The 21,167-nt window shown below is 41.9% G+C and overlaps 1 protein-coding gene across 1 annotated transcript in view; it reads right to left on the bottom strand.

The window, feature by feature from the left end:
• Window positions 1–2,121: 2,121 nt before the first annotated feature.
• The window catches only part of LOC124548628 (delta-1-pyrroline-5-carboxylate synthase), a 201,280-nt gene continuing 182,234 nt past the window's right edge, over window positions 2,122–21,167 (bottom strand). Inside the window, exon 15 of the mRNA XM_047125184.1 lies at window positions 2,122–2,481. Coding sequence (XP_046981140.1) covers window positions 2,315–2,481 — 167 coding nt within the window. The 3' untranslated portion in view covers window positions 2,122–2,314. The remainder of the gene's footprint in view (window positions 2,482–21,167) is intronic.

Raw genomic sequence — 21,167 nt, 5'->3', positions numbered from 1 at the left:
AGAAAATTGCTGATGAGGTTTAAACAGCAGTTAAGTTTTCAATAAGAGTATTTTTGCGTTAATAAAACTTGTTGAAACTCGTGGAAATTAGAAATGTGGGAATTTGTGGAAAGCTTAAAACTACAAAGGATACAGTGGTAAATTATTAACCCTCTCCAATATTCTTTCGAAAACGGTGAAAATAAAGTAAAAATACAGTTATAGCTACCTTGAATTAAAAAGGGAAGGGGCATTTGTTTTATTTGTTTTCGTAAGTAAATGACGAGTGGTGAATCATCAGAAAGTTCATGTCAGTAAGAGAACGGTTCTGATCCCATCCCTAAAAAGAACTGTTTTGCCCATCTCTAGTCAATATGCTCTGTGGCAAACTGTAATGCAGGTATCATTGAGCTGAGGTAGTGGATGGCGTCTTCTTGTCAATGTCCAGCAGAAGATAGCAGCTCGTAGTCAGTGAGAAGGAATGGTGGGTGCAGAGCAGAATTGGTCCTATTTACAGTCGGCAAGCAGTGATAGTTATCTCAGTTTGGCCAAGTAGGATACAATGTGACAGTGTGTGTCAGGATAGGTGAAGTCGAGCTGATTCAGTTTGTTGTATGAATGCATGTTGAAGTCACGAGGAATTGGATCACGTGAAAACTATTGTCAAGTGGTTTGGATGGTATGTCTATGGTGGTGCTGAGTGTAACATTTTTCACTGTGCAATCGTAAATATGTCAAGACCACAGTTCGATGACAGTGTATTTGTAATAAGCTGTAGTGTTTTTTGCTTATGAACATTTTCCATTTCTTGGGATCAATATAATAGTCATAGTTATGTGTGGTTGTCTTGTCTGTAGGGGCGTGTTGGTAATGGTAGCTTATATACAATTATAATGCTTCAGTTACTTGTCCTGGCTTGTTTTAATATGCCCCTGTAAAGTTATTAATGGATAGAAGCTGGATTTGTTCTTTGTTTGGTGCCCACTTGTAAAGTTAATCGTGGGTAGTAACATATGGTCATTTTATTTTGGAGCACTTTTGATAATCATTCTGGGCCGAAGAAAGTTAGTTTGATTTATATTCAGTTAGCGGAAAAACATTTTGGTCAAAAGTGCAGAGCAGAAAGACAACATGAAACGAGGAATTTGAGCGTAGGAACCGCGGGTTGCAGATGAACGTTTGCTACACTATGCCAGCTACGACATACTTACGTTAAGTAGTGGCAAGTCTGTGTGCAAGAGCATACTCATTTCTGATTTAGTTTGACCTTTTTAGGACATACGGAAGCATGAAACATGGACATGTGATTGTTTTGTCTTGTAATGAAGTGCTGTACGATATGTCAGTGTAAGGTATGATTTAAACTTTTCTTCTGCCGGCCGGAGTGGCCGAGCGGTTCTAGGCTCTACAGTCAGGAACCGTGCGACCGCTGCGGTCGCAGGTTCGAATCCTGCCTCGGACATGGATGTGTGTGATGTCCTTAAGTTAGTTAGGTTTAAGTAGTTCTAAGTTCTAGGGGACTGATGACCTCAGAAGTTAAGTCCCATAGTGCTCAGAGCCATTTGAACCATTTTAAACTTTTGTTGTTCTTATTGTGACGATTGATTAGTCCAATCATTTTGACTGAGTATACATTGTCTGTGAATTACATTTTGTTCTGAGAGAAGAGGTCCACATGTTAGATTAAATCGCGTTCATCTAGCGCCAAACTATGCACCTGCGACCTCCAGTTTCCATTTGTACGCCAGTTCCTTTCTATGGTGTTATCTTTCTGCCCTACACTTTTGTTCAAATTGTTTTTCTTCACCCTGTATAATTGATGGATGTATTTTAGTTATTATTTTGATATCTTGTATCATTATACTCCTGAAATTTTCCTTCTTGAAACTGAAATGCTCTGTGTTGTAGTATATTGTTTAATAAAAGAGATATTAATTGTAAGTCCAGGTTTGTACTGCGCCCAGCAGAGCGCCACTCCACCAAAATCCCGCGCATTAGACTGCATCGGGCAATAAGCTATTTTTTAAAGAGTTTTTGACTTCGGTAGTAATTGCTCCTATCGATCCTTTCAAATAATACGTCCAGTCGTTGGTATCATGCCACTGATCCCAGTGTTAGGCAGAATTACAAAACAAACGATAATAATTTGTGAGTTGTTTATTATCTCTGTGTTTAGTGCATTCTGAACATTATACATGAATTATGATTACGTGATGTGTGATGAACATTGTGGAGTTGAGTTGCTGGCAGCTGCGGCTGGCCCGGAGCTCAGCCACCGATGTCTGAATGGTCGGAATAAATAGGCAGGAGCAGAGGACGGAGAGGCGAGGGGCCCTCAGTGGAGCGGCAGCTGCTCGTGCAGGTAGGTGCAGGGCCCTCCCTCGGCGAAGTCCTGCACGGTGTGGCCCTCGCCGCTCAGCACCCACTTGGTGGTGAGCAGGCCCTCCACGCCGACGGGGCCGCGCGCGTGGATTCGCGCTGTGCTGATGCCCACCTCGGCCCCTGCGGAACAGTGACGGAGCACGTCAGCAACGGCACAAGGTCGTGTAGTCCAAAGACGATTGGTTCAGGGACGGGCAGAGCGCAAATAAAACGTAAATAAATGTAATGTATTGCGCAAAAATGGTAATGTGATTTATTCTTTTTTTTTTTTTTTTTGGTCATCAGTCTTCTCCTTGTTAAAGGAGGCACATTCATGAAAAACATACACTATGTACGAGGATAATCCCAAAATTAAGGTATCTTTTTTATAAGTACATAGGCGTGCTTATTTCTACAATGGTTTACATCAGTTTACATCGTGTACATTTAGCTATTTTTCGACATAATCACCATTTCTGTCGATTCATTTTTGTAGACGCTGTGGCAGTTTTTGTATGCCCATGTGCCGCCCAGTGTGGGCGAGCTGTTCTTAGGTGCTTCAGTCTGGAACCGCGCCACCGCTACGGTCGCAGGTTCGAATCCTGCCTGGGCATGGATGTGTGTGATGTCCTTAGGTTAGTTAGGTTTAAGTAGTTCTGAGTTCTAGGGGACTGATGACCTCAGATGTTAAGTCCCATACTGCTCAGAGCCATTTTTGTATGCCCATGTCAAACCAGCTCTCCGCCATGCTGTTCAGAAAGTCATGAACCTTTTCTTTCACCTCGTCGTCCGAGCTGAATCGCTTTCCGGCCAAATCTTCATTTAACCTAGGGAACAGGTGATAGTCACTGGGTGCCAAGTCAGGACTATAGGGTCGGTGGGTGATTACGTTCCACTGAAACTGTTGCAGGAGAGCAACGGTTTGCCGAGCGATGTGTGGACGAGTGTTGTCATGGAGAATGTGTACGCCCTTGCTCAACATTCCTCTTCTCCGGTTCTGAATTGCCCGTTTGAGCTTCTTCAGAGTCTCACAGTACCTGCCAGCGTTAATTGTGGTCCCAGCGATTCAGCTCCGACGACGAGGTGTAAGAAGAGGTTCATAACTTTCTGAACAGCATGGCGGCGAGCTGGTATGACATGGACATACAAAAACTGCCACAGCGTCTACAAAAATGCGTCGACAGGAATGGTGATTATGTCGAAAAATAGCTAAATGTTCAAGCTGTAAACTGATGAAAACCACTGCAGAAATAAATCTATGTACTTATAAAAAATAGGAGACCTTACTTTTGGGACTACCCTCGTAAAAGGTGACCTGAATCCACGAACTTTTTTTTTCTGCAATTGGAAAATTTTACTTTAAATAGTAATGTATGTACCTTTTTCTCACAAACTATTCAAGATATTCCTACACAGTTTTCTCTGTTTTATCTCTTTTCATATAGTAAGCTTCACTCATGAGTTTATTTTGAATATATCGAACAGGAGAATCTTAATAATTTTTTAATTATATTACTGTATGTGTAATATAAAATGAATGCAAAATTCAAAGCACTTTGCCCCATATCTCAGCTTACACTTAGAACTTGAAAATTTGCTTTTGAGACAGCATTTATTGGGTTTGTAGAAATAGGTTTGCAAAATTTCAAATTCCAGCCTTCATAGATTCTGAAAATAAGGTACATAAAGCTTAAAAAACGTAACATTCAAGAAATGCAACTTAAAGTGCAAAGTAACGTTTTTTCTTATGTCATCTCTTCAGGAGGCCTCAGATTTATACTCAGGGTTCTCTTCAACGTTTCTCTTCTGGTTTCTTGTTTTCTCCCACCTTTCCTTTACCAGAAAGCAGAGAAGCGCTGTTAATCTATTTTTCACAATGGGTCTTCAGTAAGATTTCCTATCTTAAAGGTCATTCTCTCTAATATCCTCAACTCAACCCCCCACCCCCAGCCCCTACCCGCTGTGTTCCCATCATTAAATACAACAACTGCATCGTAACGTGCAATTCTGACAACTGCAACAGATGAAAATGTGATTTTACGTCATCGTTTCCATATGAGTGAATTTAGAGACTAATTTGGATTCTGGATTTTACCACGAACACACATTTTTAGAAGTTTAGTATCGACCAGAAACGTGTAAGTGGGCTTGACAACATCTAGGATACAATTTGGAAATATCTCCTTGTGTATAATAGTGTTGTTACTGCTCTGAGCCTGTGGATACTGAAGTGTTGCTTCAAAAAGCGGGCGTGGCAGGAAGATTACGTCACGCATTTAACTACTTTTCAGGCACCTCTGATGCGATTTCGTCATTCAAACTTTGGTAAATTATTGTCTACTAGTTCTGCTAATGCGAATTGTACCTCCTCGTATCTGATATCAGTCCACCTAATTTTCAAAATCCTTCTGTAGCACCACAACTCAAACGCTTCAGTTCTCTTTTTCGGATTTTCCCATAGTCCACGATTTACTTCCGTACAAAGCTGTGCTCCAAACGTACATTCCCAGAAATTGATTGTTCTACGTTAGGCCTATAATTGATACTTGGCCAGAGGTGCCAGCTTTTCCTGTTCTCGTCTTCTGTCTCTCTGCATCTCCATACATACTCTACAAGGCACCTTGTGGTCCATAGCGGACAGTATCTCGTACCACTGCCAACCATTTCCTTTCGTGTTCCACTTGCAAGCTGAGCGAGGGAAAAGCATCCATGTATACGCCTCCGTACGAACTCAGATTATATCTTCATGGACCTTATGCGAAATGTACATTGGTTGCAGTAGAATAGTTCTGCAATCAGCTTCAAATGTCGGCTGTCTGTATTTTCTCAACGGTGTTTCGCTTGAAGAATTTCCTTTTTCCCACCGGGGGTTCTCATCTGGTTTCACGAAAGATCTCCGTAATACTTGCGTTTTGATCTAACCTACCGGTGAGAAATCTAGCAGCCCGCTTCGGAATTGCTTCGACCTGTTGGGAATCCCAAGCACTTGAGCAGTACTCAAGAATAGGTCGCACTAGTGTTCTTTAAGCTTTTTCCTTTGCAGATGAGCTACGCTTTCCTAAGACTCCCTCAATAAACCGAAGTCAACCATTCGACTTCTGTGCTACCGTCCATACGTGCTCGTTGCATTTCATATCACTTTGCAACGTTAGATTTGCAACGTTAGGCCTAGATATTTAGTCGATGTGACTGTATTAAGCAGCACGCTGTTAATAGTACATTCGATAATTGAAGGATTATTTTCCTATTCATCTCAATTAATTTACATTTTTCTTCATTTAAAACAATCTGACATCACGTCACACCAACTAAAAATATTGCCTAAGTTATCTTGCCCCCTAATTTAATGACGCCACCCTCCCGCACACTACATCCTCCCCAGTAAACAGCTACAGGCTGCTGTCAGAAAACAAGAGCGTGTCTACAGGTATTACACTTCGCTGGAGCACTCCTACCCTTGACTCTGACGAACATTCGCCGTCGAGGACAACGTACTGGATTATGTTACTTAAGCAGTCTTATCTGAGTAGTCTCTAACTTAATTGGGAACCTATTCCGTGTGCTCGAACCTTCGTTAACTGAATGCAATGGGACACCGTGTCAAACGCATTCCCAAAGTTTCGGAATATGGAATCGGCCTGGTGCCTGCCATGGTTCACGACATTTCATGTGAGAAAAGGGCAAGCTGAGTTTGCTATGGGTGACGTTTTTTTGTTAAAAAAAAATTCGTGGTGATTTTTGGACAGGAGCTTTTCTGTCCAAAGGAAATTTATTATAATCGAAATGAGACCACGTTCAAGAATTCTGTAGCAAACCGATGTTAAGCGTATTGGTCTGTAGTTATGCGGGTCTGTTCTTTTACACTTCTTGTGCACAGGAGCCACCTGCGATTTTTCCGTCTCTTGAGATTTTGCGCTGGAGAGAGTTTCGTGATAAATAAAGGTAAGTATGGGTCAGTTCAGTATAGTATTCTCTGTAAAATCGAACTGGGACTTATTTGCTTTTAACTCTTTCAGCTGCTTCTCTAAGTCAGGGAAGCCTGTTATTATGTCTCTTATGTGTGACTCTGTGAGATAGTGAAACGACGGTTGTACCATTGTCCTACGTGAATGACTGGCGTTTGCTTTTGGTTCCTTCTGTTTTCACACGAGACTGATGGACGAGTGACTGGGCAGAAGCTTTCGAACCACTTACTGCTTCTGCGTAGACTCTCTCTCCGACCACACAGACCTTGTAAGGCCCATCTCACCGACCGACCGCCGTGTCATCCTCAGACCATTAGCGTCCCTGGATACGGATATGGAACGGCGTGTGGCCAGTACATCGCTCTCCCGGACGGTGTCAGTTTTCGTGAGCAGAGCCATTACTTCTCAGTAAGGACTGAGGGCACCCCGCATGGCAACAGCCCTCGGCAGACCCGGACGGCCACCCATCCAAGTGCTAGCCAAGACCAACAGCGTTTAACACCGGTGATATAATGGGAACCGGTGTTACCTCTGCGGCAAGGCCGTTGACGCCACTGCGTAGGATCTGAATTTTCTTGATTTTTCGGCAAGATTTCTCTTTAAGGCATGACGGAGGAAGCTGTTGTATGCTTCGGGCGTCGATCTTTTTACAGATGGACGTATTTATACTAACTTCGTCCTGGCGACATTTGCACGTTTTTTTTCGAACCGGAAGTGCAACAGTTTCTGCTTCATCAGAATTTTCAGTCAATTAAAACTTTGTCCATAATTCCTCTACATTCATCATACTGGACTGAAATGGTGTCAATACATTATGTAACTCTGATACCAACAACCGCTTCTCTACTTTTTCTAGTACATATACTTTTATAGCCTTCTTGATGGATTTATAAAGTTGAGTAACGATCGTCGCTACGGTATCTTGATCTCTAATCCAGTCTCTACACTGACACTGCCTGTTTGTAGCTGAATAGCCTAAAATATTTCCATTGCATGTGAGCTGTCGAGGCTGTCAAGGCAGCATTCGGGAAACGTGTTCAGAACCACCTCACAAGACTGTCTGTCCGTACCACTTGCAATGAATCCACAGACGTCCACGCCTACTCTCGATAGGTTTAAGTCGCCTCCAGCTAATATGCATGATATGGGTATTTCCGCGCTACTGAATCATTCTTTGAATCATTTTGCTACCGTCACGGAGGAAACTTCTCTTGATTAACTTGAATTCACCTACTTCTTTCACACGAGTCGAGACAACTTCACACTTATACTCAATGTCGACCTCTACAGACACACTATTTAATTCGACTGCAATGAGCATTTCCCCTTCCATTGCGTCTAATCTATCATTTCGGTATACGTTCCATGCTTCGTTAAATATTTTCGAGCTTTCTATTCCACGTTTCAGCCAGCCCTCGTTTCCGAGAATAATTTGAGTGTGACAACTTTCATGGAGCGCAGAGAATTGAGGAACTTTGCCACGTATACTTCGATAACTTACTGTTAAAACTTTGACAGTTTAAAAGTGTTTGCTCTGGTACTCTGCTACCCGACCAGCTGCTTCCTTTGTATAGTGGTATCCTGACTTACCAATGGCGGAGTCCTACAGTTCTCCATCTTACAGCGCAGGTGCAGAAATCTACCGCTTAACCGGTCACAGACACTGAGGAGTCTTTGACTGAGACGATCAGGTGTTATTTTTCTCCCAAGGTAGCAGAATTCCGTCACTTTGCTTAATTCCTGGCCTCCAAATCTGATGTTTGTTTTCTACTCTCATTTCTGCTACCGCTCATCACTTTCGTCTTTTTTCAGCTTACTCGCCATGCATGGTATGGCTCATTATGCTTTTCATTTAATTCAGGACATGTTTCTAAGGCTTTCCACAAAAGAAGACGACATTAATCCAATCACTTATCTTCAGTCTTATGAAGTGGAAATGTATGGAGCAAGCTGGGTTTCACACATTCACTACTTGCTGAATCCCTGCTGCTTCTCAGAGATCAGCTCTGCTTCCAACAACTCAGCTTTTCCCATCAGAGTACATGATCTATAATTCCACAACAACTTGATATCATTGAGTTGGGACTGAACCTCTAACAAACTGTCATACGGCCGGTACCTTTTTCCAATGACGTGGAACTTTCCAGTGTCCCTCTGTCCTACGATAAATTGTCTCTAAACGAGTTACCAGTACTTCCGCATGCTCCCTGTTCAATCTATTGGACTCCAATACGCGCAGTATCTTACATCGTTAAATTATTTTTCGATTCTGCACTCTCTTAATTTTGACTGTCCTTTTTCCTCATTTGAATCACAATGGAAAGTAGGAACTGAGCTATGGTCTTCCTTACGAAAACAGTTATGAAGAAAGTAATTTCTCAGTATGTTTTTTTTGTAATATTAATCGTTTGTATCATTATTCTAGGTCAAATGTGGGCTACGCTTATTAGTTAATGTTTGTTGGTTTATGGCATTGCAACATTTATTATCAGTACTCTGCGAACACATCCTAGGGAAAGTGTATTACTTTTAAATATATTAAAGCGAAAGAAATATCTGGAACACATCGTTTGGAGAAAATATCAAACAGAACAGGTAAAAATTTAAAAAAAGCATCAAAATATATACTTGAAGGGCCAAAGAAACTGGTATAGGCATGTTGTTGTTGTGGTCTTCAGTCCGGAGACTAGTTTGATGCAGCTCTCCATGCTACTCTATCCTGTGCACGCTTCTTCATCTCCCAGTACCTACTGCAACCTACATCCTTCTGAATATGCTTAGTGTACTCATCTCTTGGTCTCCCTCTACGATTTTTACCCTCCACGCTGCCCTCCAATGCTAAATTTGTGATCCCTTGATGCCTCAGAACATGTCCTACCAACCGATCCCTTCTTCTAGTCAAGGTGTGCCACAAACTTCTCTTCTCCCCAATCCAATTCAATACATCCTCATTAGTTACGTGATCTACCCACCTAATCTTCAACATTCTTCTGTAGCACCACATTTCGAAAGCTTCTATTATCTTCTTGTACAAACTATTTTATCGTCCACGTTTCACTTCCATACATGGCCACACTCCATACAAATACTTTCAGAAACGACTTCCTGACGCTTAAATCTATACTCGATGTTAACAAATTTCTCTTCTTCAGAAACGCTTTCCTTGCCATTCCCAGTCTACATTTTACATCCACTCTACTTCGACCATCATCAGTTATTTTGCTCCCCAAATGGCAAAACTCCTTTACTACTTTAAGTGTCTCATTTCCTAATCTAATTCCCTCAGCATCACCCGACTTAATTCAACTACATTCCATGATCCTCGATTTGCTTTTGTTGACGTTCATCTTATATCCTCCTCTCAAGACACTGTCCATGGTATAGGCATGCGTATTCAAATACAGAGATATGTAAACAGGCAGAATACGCCGCTGTGGTCGGCAATGCCTCTATAAGACAACAAGTGTCTGGCGCAGTTGTTAGATCGTTTACTGGTGCTACAGTGGCAGGTTATCAAGATTTAAGTGAGTTTGAGCGTGGTGTTATAGTTGGCGCACGAGCGGTGGGACACAGCATCTCCGAGGTAGCGATGAAGTGGGGATTTTCCCGTACGACCATTTCACGAGTGTACCGTGAATGTCAGGAATCAGGTGAAACATCAAATGTCCGACATCACTGTGGCCGAAAAAGATCCTGCAAGAACGGGACCAATGACGACAAGAGAATCGTTCAACGTGACATAAGTGCAACCCTTCCGCAAATTGCTACAGATTTCAATGCTGGGCCATCAACAAGTGTCAACGTGCGAACCATTCGACGAAGCATAATCGAAATGGGTTTTCGGAGCCAGAGGCCCCTCGTGTACTCTTGATGACTGCACGACACAAAGCTTTACGCCTCACCTGGGTCCATCAATATCGACTTTGGACTGTTGATGACTGGAAACATGTTGCCTGGTCGGACGAGTCTCGTTTCAAATTGTATTGAGTGGATGGACTTGTACCCTCAGGAATCCATGGACCCTGCATGTCAGCAGGGCACTGTTCAATCTAGTGGAAGCTCTGTAATAGTATGGGGCGTGTGTAGTTGGAGTGATATGGGACCCCTGATGCGTCTAGAAATGAATCTGACAGGTGACACATAGGTAAGCATCTTGTCTAATCTCCTGCATCCATTCATGTCCATTTTGCATTCTGACGGTCAATTCTAGCAGGACAATGAGACATCCCACATGTCCAGAATTGCTACACAGTGGCTCTTCTTAGATTAAACACTTCCGCTGGCCACCAAACTTCCCAGGCATGATCATCATTGAGCATATCTAGGATGCCTTGCAACGTGCTGTTCAGAAGACTCTTACTGGCTTATGGACAGCCCTACAGAATTCATGGTGTCAGTTCCCTCCAACACTACTTCAGACATTACTCGAGTCCACGCCACTTCGTGTTGTGGCACTTCTGCGTTTTCACGGGGGCAGGTGTACCAGTTTCTTTGGCTCTTCAGTTTAGAATCACAAATAGATAAAATAGAAAACAACGCTAAATTTAAATGTATTGGAGAAACCGTGTAATTGAGTAAACTAAAAGATACACAACTGATATAAGAATTAATAAAATGGAAAGAGCTCACGTTTTAACTAAAACAATTACAAGAAATTCGTCACTAGAAATAAAAAAAGAAAAACAAAAACATTCCACCACAGGGGTAAGGCCACAATGTTTATGTGCGTGCACTTGATTAAGACTGGCCTACAAACTGGATGGACTTGAAATACGAATTATGAGGAAAATGTGTCAGCACAAACAAATAACTGTCGGAAAATGAACAGCATCAAAGAGTTTTACCAATATATACGAAATTTCGGCATAACGAGAATCAATCTGCTTTATACATCTCTACCGTAGGAAAGACGACGAGCTAACAAAACGAATACTACTTCATTCTTTGAAAAGAAGTCATTTATAACTCGGGTCACAGAAATGAAATGAAACAATGTCAAATGATTGGAAACAACAAATAGAAACTTCATTAGATCAACACTTTAGGACCCAAAGGTAAACAAAAGTATAAGCAAGGGAAACAATACGGATGATAGAAGGAAAAAAAGATGAAAGGATGCGAAAAAAAGGAAGTAACCAGGAAAGTAGAAGAACCGAAATTATTACGTTATTCCGTTTGGGCGAAACGATTTAAAGAAATGAAAGGGGAAGCAGCCCTGCAAGAGTGCCTTTTGACTAGCAAAGAAAATTGTATCTGATAAAGATGTTAGCCATTCACAAAATGAAAAACACAACACAGAACACTCGCGCAAATGTGAAATGCCGTCGTGAGTTACCGTGCCCCTATTCGTATTTCCAGGAAACGGATTACACGAACGTGTCTTTGGCCGATGCAAAGTTGGAAACGTGCTTTTTCAGTAGTCTCGCAGGATGTAGGAAGGTAGAATGGTTTCCAAGGGCATAACAAGATGGGCGTATGAACGTGACCCGCATCTGGCACAGAGATGATGAAAAGCGGACACAGAGAGCACCTAGATCCGTTCTTCTGAACTCCAAGCTATCGCGAATTTCAAAGTGGGACATCTCTGTCTTTCATCTTGTCGTCAATAGCTGACACCATTGCACATTATCAGTTCATCCATCCCTAGAAATTGCTGGTGCGGAATCTGTTTTCGCCGACTGCACGCTCAATTTAGTTCCATGAAATTGTAGATAAGTATCTACTCACTCGGTGAAGCCGTGTTACTTATTTATGCGAATCTTGAATTAGCAGGGAAAGGAATTAAATCTGTCTACAGGTAATTTACGACTGTTTTTCCACGTTATCTCCTTCACACACACGTACCATCCATAATTTGTTTAGAACCGTTAATATACAGGACTTTCAGAAACAGTCTGAAAAGATTATAAGGCTGTTGCAGGATAGGTTCCGCTGAAAAATAATTGTTCAGAAAAGAATTCGATACGTTGAGTCGTTTCCGAGACAATTAGCAGTGAAGTTAGCCAATCGGGCCGTTGCGCGGACAAATTCAAGCCGCTCACCAATACAGTTGGTGCTAGTTGTTGTTGTAGCGTAGATGACAGCGTTCTAGACAGTTCAGCCTTTGGCTCGGGTTCGTCCTTTACTACCGTCCCAAGTCTAATTTTTGTACCGCTCTCTTTTTCGGTTTTAAAAAGCCAAACGAAGAACACGTTTGACGACACCGTATCTGGCAGGCCGTTGGTATCTGCGTGTGCAACGACCTGATTTGCTAACTTCAATACGAAACAACTCGGAAACGGAGCGAAGTATCGAATTTTTTCGTTAATAATTATTTCTCAGCACAACCTACCCTGCAACACCCTTGCAAGCTTTCCGATCTGTTCCTGACTACCCAGTACATAGCTGCTTCAAATTTTAGGTTTTTCTGTACGTGTACAGAGTTTTGGCCGATTCCGACAGATGACATAGCCATAGTGAACGGTCAAAATGGCGGATTCACAAGTTACTGATTACAAGCGAACCACTGTAATGAAATTCTTGTTGGTACAAAAAGAAATTTTTCTGAACGTCCATAAACGTTTATTTGCAATATGTGGTAGTGTTACAGTTGACAGGTGTATTGTTGGGTGATCAATAAAGAGAGTTAAAGTTACAGGAAGTGCTGAAACTTTTTTCCATGTTCGACCACGTTGGGGCACCCACTCACAGCGACTGCTCCCGACTTAGTGTACCGTACGGATGCTGTTGTCTTCACAGACCGGTACATCACAACTCGAGAATTGGCCCCACAGATATCGGTGAGCATTTGGAGAAGCCTGTAGGGTGACGGAGACTTGTTTAAAGCTGTGCTTAAGATTGGTTACACGAATGCTCACAACAGACAGCAAAATTCCATCTGAACTAAAATGGTTCTGAGCACTATGGGACTTAACATCTATGGTCATCAGTCCCCTAGAACTTAGAACTACTTAGACCTAACTAACCTAAGGACATCACACAACACCCAGTCATCACGAGGCAGAGAAAATCCCTGACCCCGCCGGGAATCGAACCCGGGAACCCGGGCGTGGGAAGCGACAACGCTACCGCACGACCACGAGCTGCGGATCCATCTGAACTGATGGAGCAGTCTGAGACTAGTGAAGAGACCTTCGTTTCGCAGGTCACCAGAGAGGTCAAAACCTGGTTGCCTCACACTGAGCCATAAACGAATAAGGTAATCGCTGGAGTGGCTCCACCTGCTATCACCAAAGATAAGAAATTCAAGGCAGTTCCCTCTGCTGGCGAAGACATGACAGTCTTTCGGAGTGGTGATGGCATGCATCCGTTGCCAAAAGGTCAACCATGACTTCAGAGGCATATGTGAGGACTGAAAAAACTTAAGAACTGTCTCCGAGCTCTTCAGTCTGACAAGAATAAAAAAAGAAATAAAAAATGACAACGCACGCCCACACGTCTCGGAACCCAAGAACACATCAGCAAACTGGGTCGGACATCACTGCCTCTTACATCCTATAGCCCATACCTGACGCCCCCAGACTTGCGTCTGTTTAGGCCCTTTGAGGATTCTCTAGACGGGACACACATTTAAGATGAGGAGAGCGTAATTCATGCACTGAAAAGATGTCTACGAGCACAGGAAAATAGCTTTTCACCAACAGAGAGTACATGCTCTAACACACCTCTGGCGTAAGGTCACAGAATGTGATGGGGACTATGTAGCATAATACTGTCGCCAAGCTCTGGCTCTTCGAATAGGTGCATTCTGAGAAAAAAGCTTGTGGGGAATTATTTGCTATTTACTTCAAATGGTTCAAATGGCTCTGAGCACTATGGGACTTAACAGCTATGGTCATCAGTCCCCTAGAACTTAGAACTACTTAAACCTAACTAACCTAAGGACATCACACAACACCCAGTCATCACGATAATATTTAGTTACACGAATTTATGAACAGATGACAGCAGATTTTAGAGGGCAGTAGGTGCACCAGTGTTTCCAGTTCGATGTAGTAATATCCTGTGGTATAGGAAAACGTTTCCGAGGATCGTTTGATCAGTCTACTAAATTTCCATGAAAGAATGGAACATTTTTGTTGCAACTTCATGTCTGGTAAGCTTGATTATTCCAACGATCGTACAAAGAACTTCAACAATGCACAGCGTACAGTTTGTTGTTGACAGCATATGAACTGATTAGTGTGTTAGTGAGATCTAAAATGGAGAACACCGAGTTTTGTGCTGTTATTAAACATTATCGTTTGATGGGTTAGACTGTTGCACAGATCAAAACAGAATTGGATGAAGTTTAGGCGGACTCTGCATCATCACAATTTGCTTTAATAAGTTTAAACATGGTCGGACAACCACAAATGACGAAGTGAACTTCGGCCGTTCAGTTGAGGCCACTACAATGGAAACCATTGACAAAATCCGTAATATGGTGATGCAAGACCGTCGAATAAAAATGAATGAGATTTTATGGGACTGTAGGCGTTCCAACAGAGCGAATGCATGAGATCCGGCACGAACAATAGGCTATGAGGAAGCTGTGTGCGAGGTGGGTGCCATAATTGCTCACAGTCGACCAAAGGCGCATCCGGCAAAACATTTCAAACCAATACCTGGTGATATTTAACCGCAGTTCGCAAGAATTTGGAGCCAATTTGTGACTGTTGATGAAACCTGGATCTATCATTACACACCATAGTCAAAACGGCAGTTAAAATAATGAACAAAGTTTGGTGGAAGCGCGCCGAAGAAGACAAAGACCATTTCGTCATATGGTAAGATGACAACAACTGTTTCTTTCGGATGGCCAAGGACTAATACTCATAATTCACGTGGAAAAAGGCAGAACCATAACACGATCCTATTATGTTTCGTTGTTGGATCATTTGAGAGTTACGTTAGCTGAAAAAAGACTGAAATTGACACGCCAAAGTGTGTTCTTTCACGAGGGTAATGCACCATACCACATAACAGCCATAACAAAGGCAAAAGTGCATGAACTGGGCTTCGAATCGGTTGTTCATCCGCCATATTCACCAGATTTAGCCAAAAGTGACTTGTTCTTCTCTCTACTTTGAAACTTAGGCTTACGGAAAAGAAATTGTCATCAAATGAGAAAGTGATAATTCCAATCAGCGAGTATTTTGCAGAGTTTAACAGAACATACTTTTTGCTGGAGGATCGCTGGAGCAAATGTATTTCTCTCAATGGAGACTATGCTGAGAGGTAAGGTGCGTTGTTTAAGAAACAAAAATTTTTTTTCTTGCTTTCTTACCTGACTTATTAAACCATGCTCGTAAACCGCGTGTTTTGTCGTAATTAGCCAGAAGGACAGGCGTCAGTCAATTATAGGAGAAATTTTACGCAGAACCAGAGCGTAATTCCAACACTGTACACTCAAACTGCGAAAGTGTTGAACGGCATGACACTCAGTGGAAAGAAGCTTCTATTCACTTGCATAATTCTTGTACAACCTCATGAATCTATTCTCTGAGTAACACGGTCGTCAACCATAATTATGCTTTTGACACGTCGCCTTTCTTTCAGTAATGACCTCATTGATTTGCGTAAGGGCACCGGACATAGTCTGTAAGTTAAATTTGAACCTTTCCAGACCCCTTACTCCCGGGAAAAAGTATACATAGAAGTACGGAGAAGTTAATTCCAGTCCATCAGCTCGTGGTCGACGCCACTACAACAGCGAGGCTCTACGAAACTTAGTGTACGACCAAAAACATCAAACTGCCAGGTGGCCTGCAAATTTGCGAGGACGCTGGTTTGGCTTGCATCCACATTCGTGTTGGGAGCCGTCCATGCAAAACCGTCCGCGCGCCGCCGGTAAGTTATTTTGACGCGGCGGACGGCGACTTCCTGCCCCCTCCCCTATCTCACCCCGCACCAAGCGTTCGTCGTTTTGGCCGCCAGCCAGATCTGGTTCCATTGTCCCGGTGGTTTCCGCCACCTAATGCTGCCAGTTCCTCGTGTTCTCGAACGTAACAACTGTGCCATTACTCTCACTTAGACTCGCTAATCTTAACAAAATTGTACTGCAACTACTTCCCAGCCTTGTCGCAAAATTTTATACGTTGCTCTGAGATGCTATCTTTTTAGAAGGTTGCGGAAGCCATTAACGCGTACACAAAAGATACGTCTGAAGTCCGGTAACGGACAAAAGTACAGCGAATGTGTGAAGTCAGATTTAATGCACAGACCAAAAGGACATTTGCTTAAAATGGAAAGGGCGGCGAATGTAGCATGAATAGCAGAAATTGGAAAAAGAAATGTATCTTCATTCAGCTCACAACGTGGGATGCAATACCCTCAACAAAAACTGCTTACGTCAAACAGTCGAGAAATGGATGTTTACACTGCTTTGTATTATGGCTGTTACGTTTATAGCCACGGTGTTCGAGACAGATAGATAGATAGATAGGCAGATAGATAGAGAAAGAGTTGCAATATCTGCTGTACTTTATGCTTTAACACTTGTGCTCTTGGCAGAAAAATAGGATACAGCCTCGATAATCTAGGAGAGAACTTTGTTGATACACCGTCTTTTATTGGGAGCGGTGCGAGATAAAGGTGAATCACTGTGATAACTTGTCCTCGTTCCGCTTTCCCTTCGTTTTATCTCACTTGTGGTCCACTCACCGAGGACCATGCTATGAGGTTTCGTAGGTGAGATGATCGTCTCCTGTTCGTGGGTAACAGCGTTCAAATGTACTTCTACGCTTATTGATTAAGGAATTCAAGGTTCATCTCGATCATTCTAAGAAAGTGCTTGGGTGTTTCCATTCACGAAGATACTGAAAATTCACTCCCACAAAGCTTACGTGAAGCAGGCATTCTTGCGCAGTGATCTTTATAGGTAGGTAAACGCGTATATTATTATATAAGAAGGTGTAATGAACACACTTTTGCAAAAGTTAGTCTCTGAAATTATTGAATCTTTGGCATTTTCACATTCCATACTTTGTATTTTCATAAAAAGCCTTGAAAGAATAAATAAATAGTGTATACAAGCTCTGATTTCTGTTCATTAATGTTTCCTAACTTAAATTTCCAATAAACAGCAATAAATAAACATTTTAAACTTTTGACTACTTTAGCTTCACAGAGGCCAGATGTGTCACATTTGAAAAATTGGTTAGGTTACTTATGCTTGATAGAGACCTGCTGTATCACATACGATACATGAGCTGCAGGTCATGTAAGGATTAATGATAATTTTTGATACAAATTATTGGCTTTTCGTGACACTAAGACGTGAAATATTACCAATTTTCGAATTATTTCTTTAAAAGTTTAGTTTCAAGTCTCTATAGGTTAATCACCTCTCACTACCCGCTTTAGAGATACAGTTTAATACCACCAGTTGCAAATTGAAACGATTGGGATGGACCTTTAACGAATACTCAAACCGTCTTCGGGGCGCGACCTTCATCCCTTTAATCATTGTATATAAAAGAGAGGGTCCTGGCTGACTGATTAACTCATCATCGCCCAGCCCAAGCCGCTATGGACAGAAACTTGAAATTTGGAGGTGTGGATCTTAAACTGCACGCGTCGTTTAAGAAGGGATTTTTTTGAACTTCCAAACATAATGGGATGAAATAAGGGATGAAGGTAAGTTTTTTTTTAAAAAAATGTCACTGTTAAGGTAATTTTGAAGCTAGAAATACGAAAATTGTTACTTGGTTTCTGTCAGAAGTAAAGAGGTACATGTTTCAGAATTTTTGGAAATTTAACCATACAGTGTGAAAAAGTAAGTGAAAGCTTTTTTTTTTTGAAAATGTGTGATTATTAAAGAACTACTAAAGTATTTTTAAAGTTACATATATGGATATTGGTATTTGACTTCTGAGTTATAAATAAAAAGAAAAATTAGGTGTTACAGTTTTTGGAAATAGAAACCCTAAGGGGGTGAAATTTTCTATTATTGTGAAAGCATTTTTAACGTTAAATCTATGAATATTTAATTTTCCAAGCTAAATCTTTGAAAATTGGTGTTTGGCTTCTCCGTTACAGATGAAAAAATAGGTGTGCTACTGTTTTTGGAAATTCTACGCCTAATAGGGTGAAATAGGGTCAGATTGATTCACTGACTCGTCATAGCCCAGCTACGGACAGAAACTTGAAATTTCGCGACGGCGTGGATCTTGTACTGTAGGCATCGTTTAAAAAGGGCTTGTCCACACCTAATGTGGGGGGGGGGGGGGGGGGGAGGTGGGAATGAAAGGGTTTTTGAAAGTATGTCGCTATTAAGGAAATTTTGAAGCTAGACCTACGAAAACTGGTATTTGGTTTCTCAGTCAGAAAATAAGAACTAATTCAACCACTAAGGGGCTAAAATAGTGGTTGAAAGTTTTTTTGAAAGTAAGTAGTTACTAAAGAAGTACTAAGAAATTTTTAAGACTACATCTACGACAACTGGTGTTTGACTTCTCGGTTAGAAATAAAAAAGGTACGTGTTTCACCGTTTCTGGAAATTTAACCTCCAAGGAAGTGAAACAGGGCATGAAAATTCTTAAGAAAATATTTCATTACATCAATAAAATTTTAAAGCTACATTTATGAAAACAGGAATTTTAATTATCGGTTAGATACAAAGAAGCATTTATTAGGGGATGAAATTTACTGTGGAAATATCTGCAAATGAACGCAAAAGGCATAATTAACAAAAAATTTGGACTCCAGCTACGAGAACCACTTCTTGGTCACAAATACATTCGGAAAAGACCATGCTTATATGGCCTTAATTAGCGTGAAAAGCTTAGAAGGTGTTGCAATTTGCGAACAACATAAAAATTCGATTAAATAAAAACAGAAAAAATCTCTGCAGGACATACAGTCTACGCGAGCAAAGCAGTGGGCGCTAATCAAGTTTATAATAAATACATGCCTAATTACAGAATCCTAATACTCATAGGATGGACGTAATGGGTGCAGCTACCACATAATATACGAAGAAAACTAGAAAAACCTCCATTCACGGTTTCTTACATAACTGAACCAGCACTAACAAAATGGATCTGAAAAAATGATGAAACAGACAACCATTTTTCGGAAACTGAGAGTAGCTGCTGAAAACATATTTCTCTTATTAAGGATTTGAAGATAAATCTGGCGTATACTTGACAAGACATCAACGTGAGCTCAGTATAAAGCCCCTTAAGCCACTGTGCCACGATTCTGACTTTGTGAAGCGGTCACGCTCTATGCCTGACATATATCATCGTTGTCAGACAAGACATCAAGCATGATGGGATGCAGGCGGTCCGCAGTAAGGTTCACGTAGTCCCCAGCTGCCATGGTACTTTCCATTACTACCACAGGTCCCATGGTACTTCAGGTGAACGTCTCCGACCTCCCTGCTTTCTTCGAACAGTCTTTCGCCTGGTTCACGGCGACCTAGTGTAACAAGAAACGTGATTCATCCAACCAGGTCACACGTTTCTATTGTTCCACCGTCCCACGCATTTCTATCGGACAAAATGTATACTCTTAGGACCGTGTGTTATGGATCCCCCCCTGTGCGCTGAACGACGCACTCCGAAACATATCTGCACCAGGACTGTACTCTGTTGTCAGATGTGCGACAGATCGCTGCCTGTCCTGATTTAGAGAGTGGGCAAGTCTTCAGCGTCCACGTTCTGCGGTGAGGCGTTAACGTCTAACACTTTGTCGCCTATTCATGGTTTCTGTGTCCTAGAACCACTTTCCATAGATGTCCAGCACGCGATCACTCGACCATTTTTGTCGTTTCCGAAATGCTAGTTCCCAGGCGCCGAGCCATTACAATCTGCCCTTTGTCAAAGTTACTTTCATTAGTGGATTTCCCCATCTGCGGCCTCTGTTGTTCAAAATGGTTCAAATGCCTCTGAGCACTATGGGACTTAACTTCTGAGGTCATCAGTCCCCTAGGACACAGAAATGCTTAAATCTAACTAACCTAAGGACATCACACACATTCACGCCCAATGCAGGATTGGAACCTGCGACCGTAGCGGTCGCGAGGTTCCAGACTGTAGGGCCAAGAACCGCTCGGCCACCCCGGCCGGACCTCGTTGTTGCTAGAATGATTCCCCATTCGTCTCTGGTCCGCTTACATAATTTTCTGACGGCGCTGCGTGCCCGCAATAACTCTAGGAAGCAGTGGATCTCGCGGTGGGCAGTGGTCATAATGATTTAGCTTGCTACTGTATGCAAATGTGTGTGTTACCGTAAATCGTATAGGGAATTTTGAGCGTTAAACAGCCATATAAACAATAATGACCCAAAAAGTAGGAAAGATTTTCATAGCGAAGAACACAATGAGAGCCCTATATAAGAAAAGTGTCTCCAGAAAACTTACAGAACATCAAAACGTTAGGTACGTTAAAGAAAAGAGTTGAGAAAGTTCGTAATACCAAATAGTTTGTGTAACGCGAAGGAATATATAAAGTATTCACAATGATACAGGTCATCCACTTTGCCACAGAGTATGTGTATTCTGTTTTTCTACGTCTTTATACAGGGTGTCCCAGGAGGAATCGCCAATACTCGGGGATGTGACAGGAACGACCATTCTAAGCGAAGAAGCCTAGTAAACAAGGGCTCTAAAATGCTTATGTTAAGAACTATGATATGTTGTTCATCTTCGCTACTGTGAAACGCATCCCTTCTACAGAAGAAGTTCTCATAGCTCTTAATGTACGCACTATACAATCCACGCTTACTAGACCTTTTTGTTTTGAAAGGTCGTTTCTGAAAATCTTGATTATTACAATTCCTCCTGGGGCATCTTGTGTAGAGTATATTTCTGCTGCTGATTCTCGGTTTTAATCTTTCTAGATAACCCAGCAACCAGAAAGCTGTATAAGTAAGCTT

The sequence above is a fragment of the Schistocerca americana genome, chromosome 1 (assembly GCF_021461395.2).
Source record: "Schistocerca americana isolate TAMUIC-IGC-003095 chromosome 1, iqSchAmer2.1, whole genome shotgun sequence".
Taxonomy (NCBI): domain Eukaryota; kingdom Metazoa; phylum Arthropoda; class Insecta; order Orthoptera; family Acrididae; genus Schistocerca; species Schistocerca americana.
Note: the sequence above shows the minus strand (reverse complement) of the source record. Positions and strands in the feature narration are given on the sequence as shown.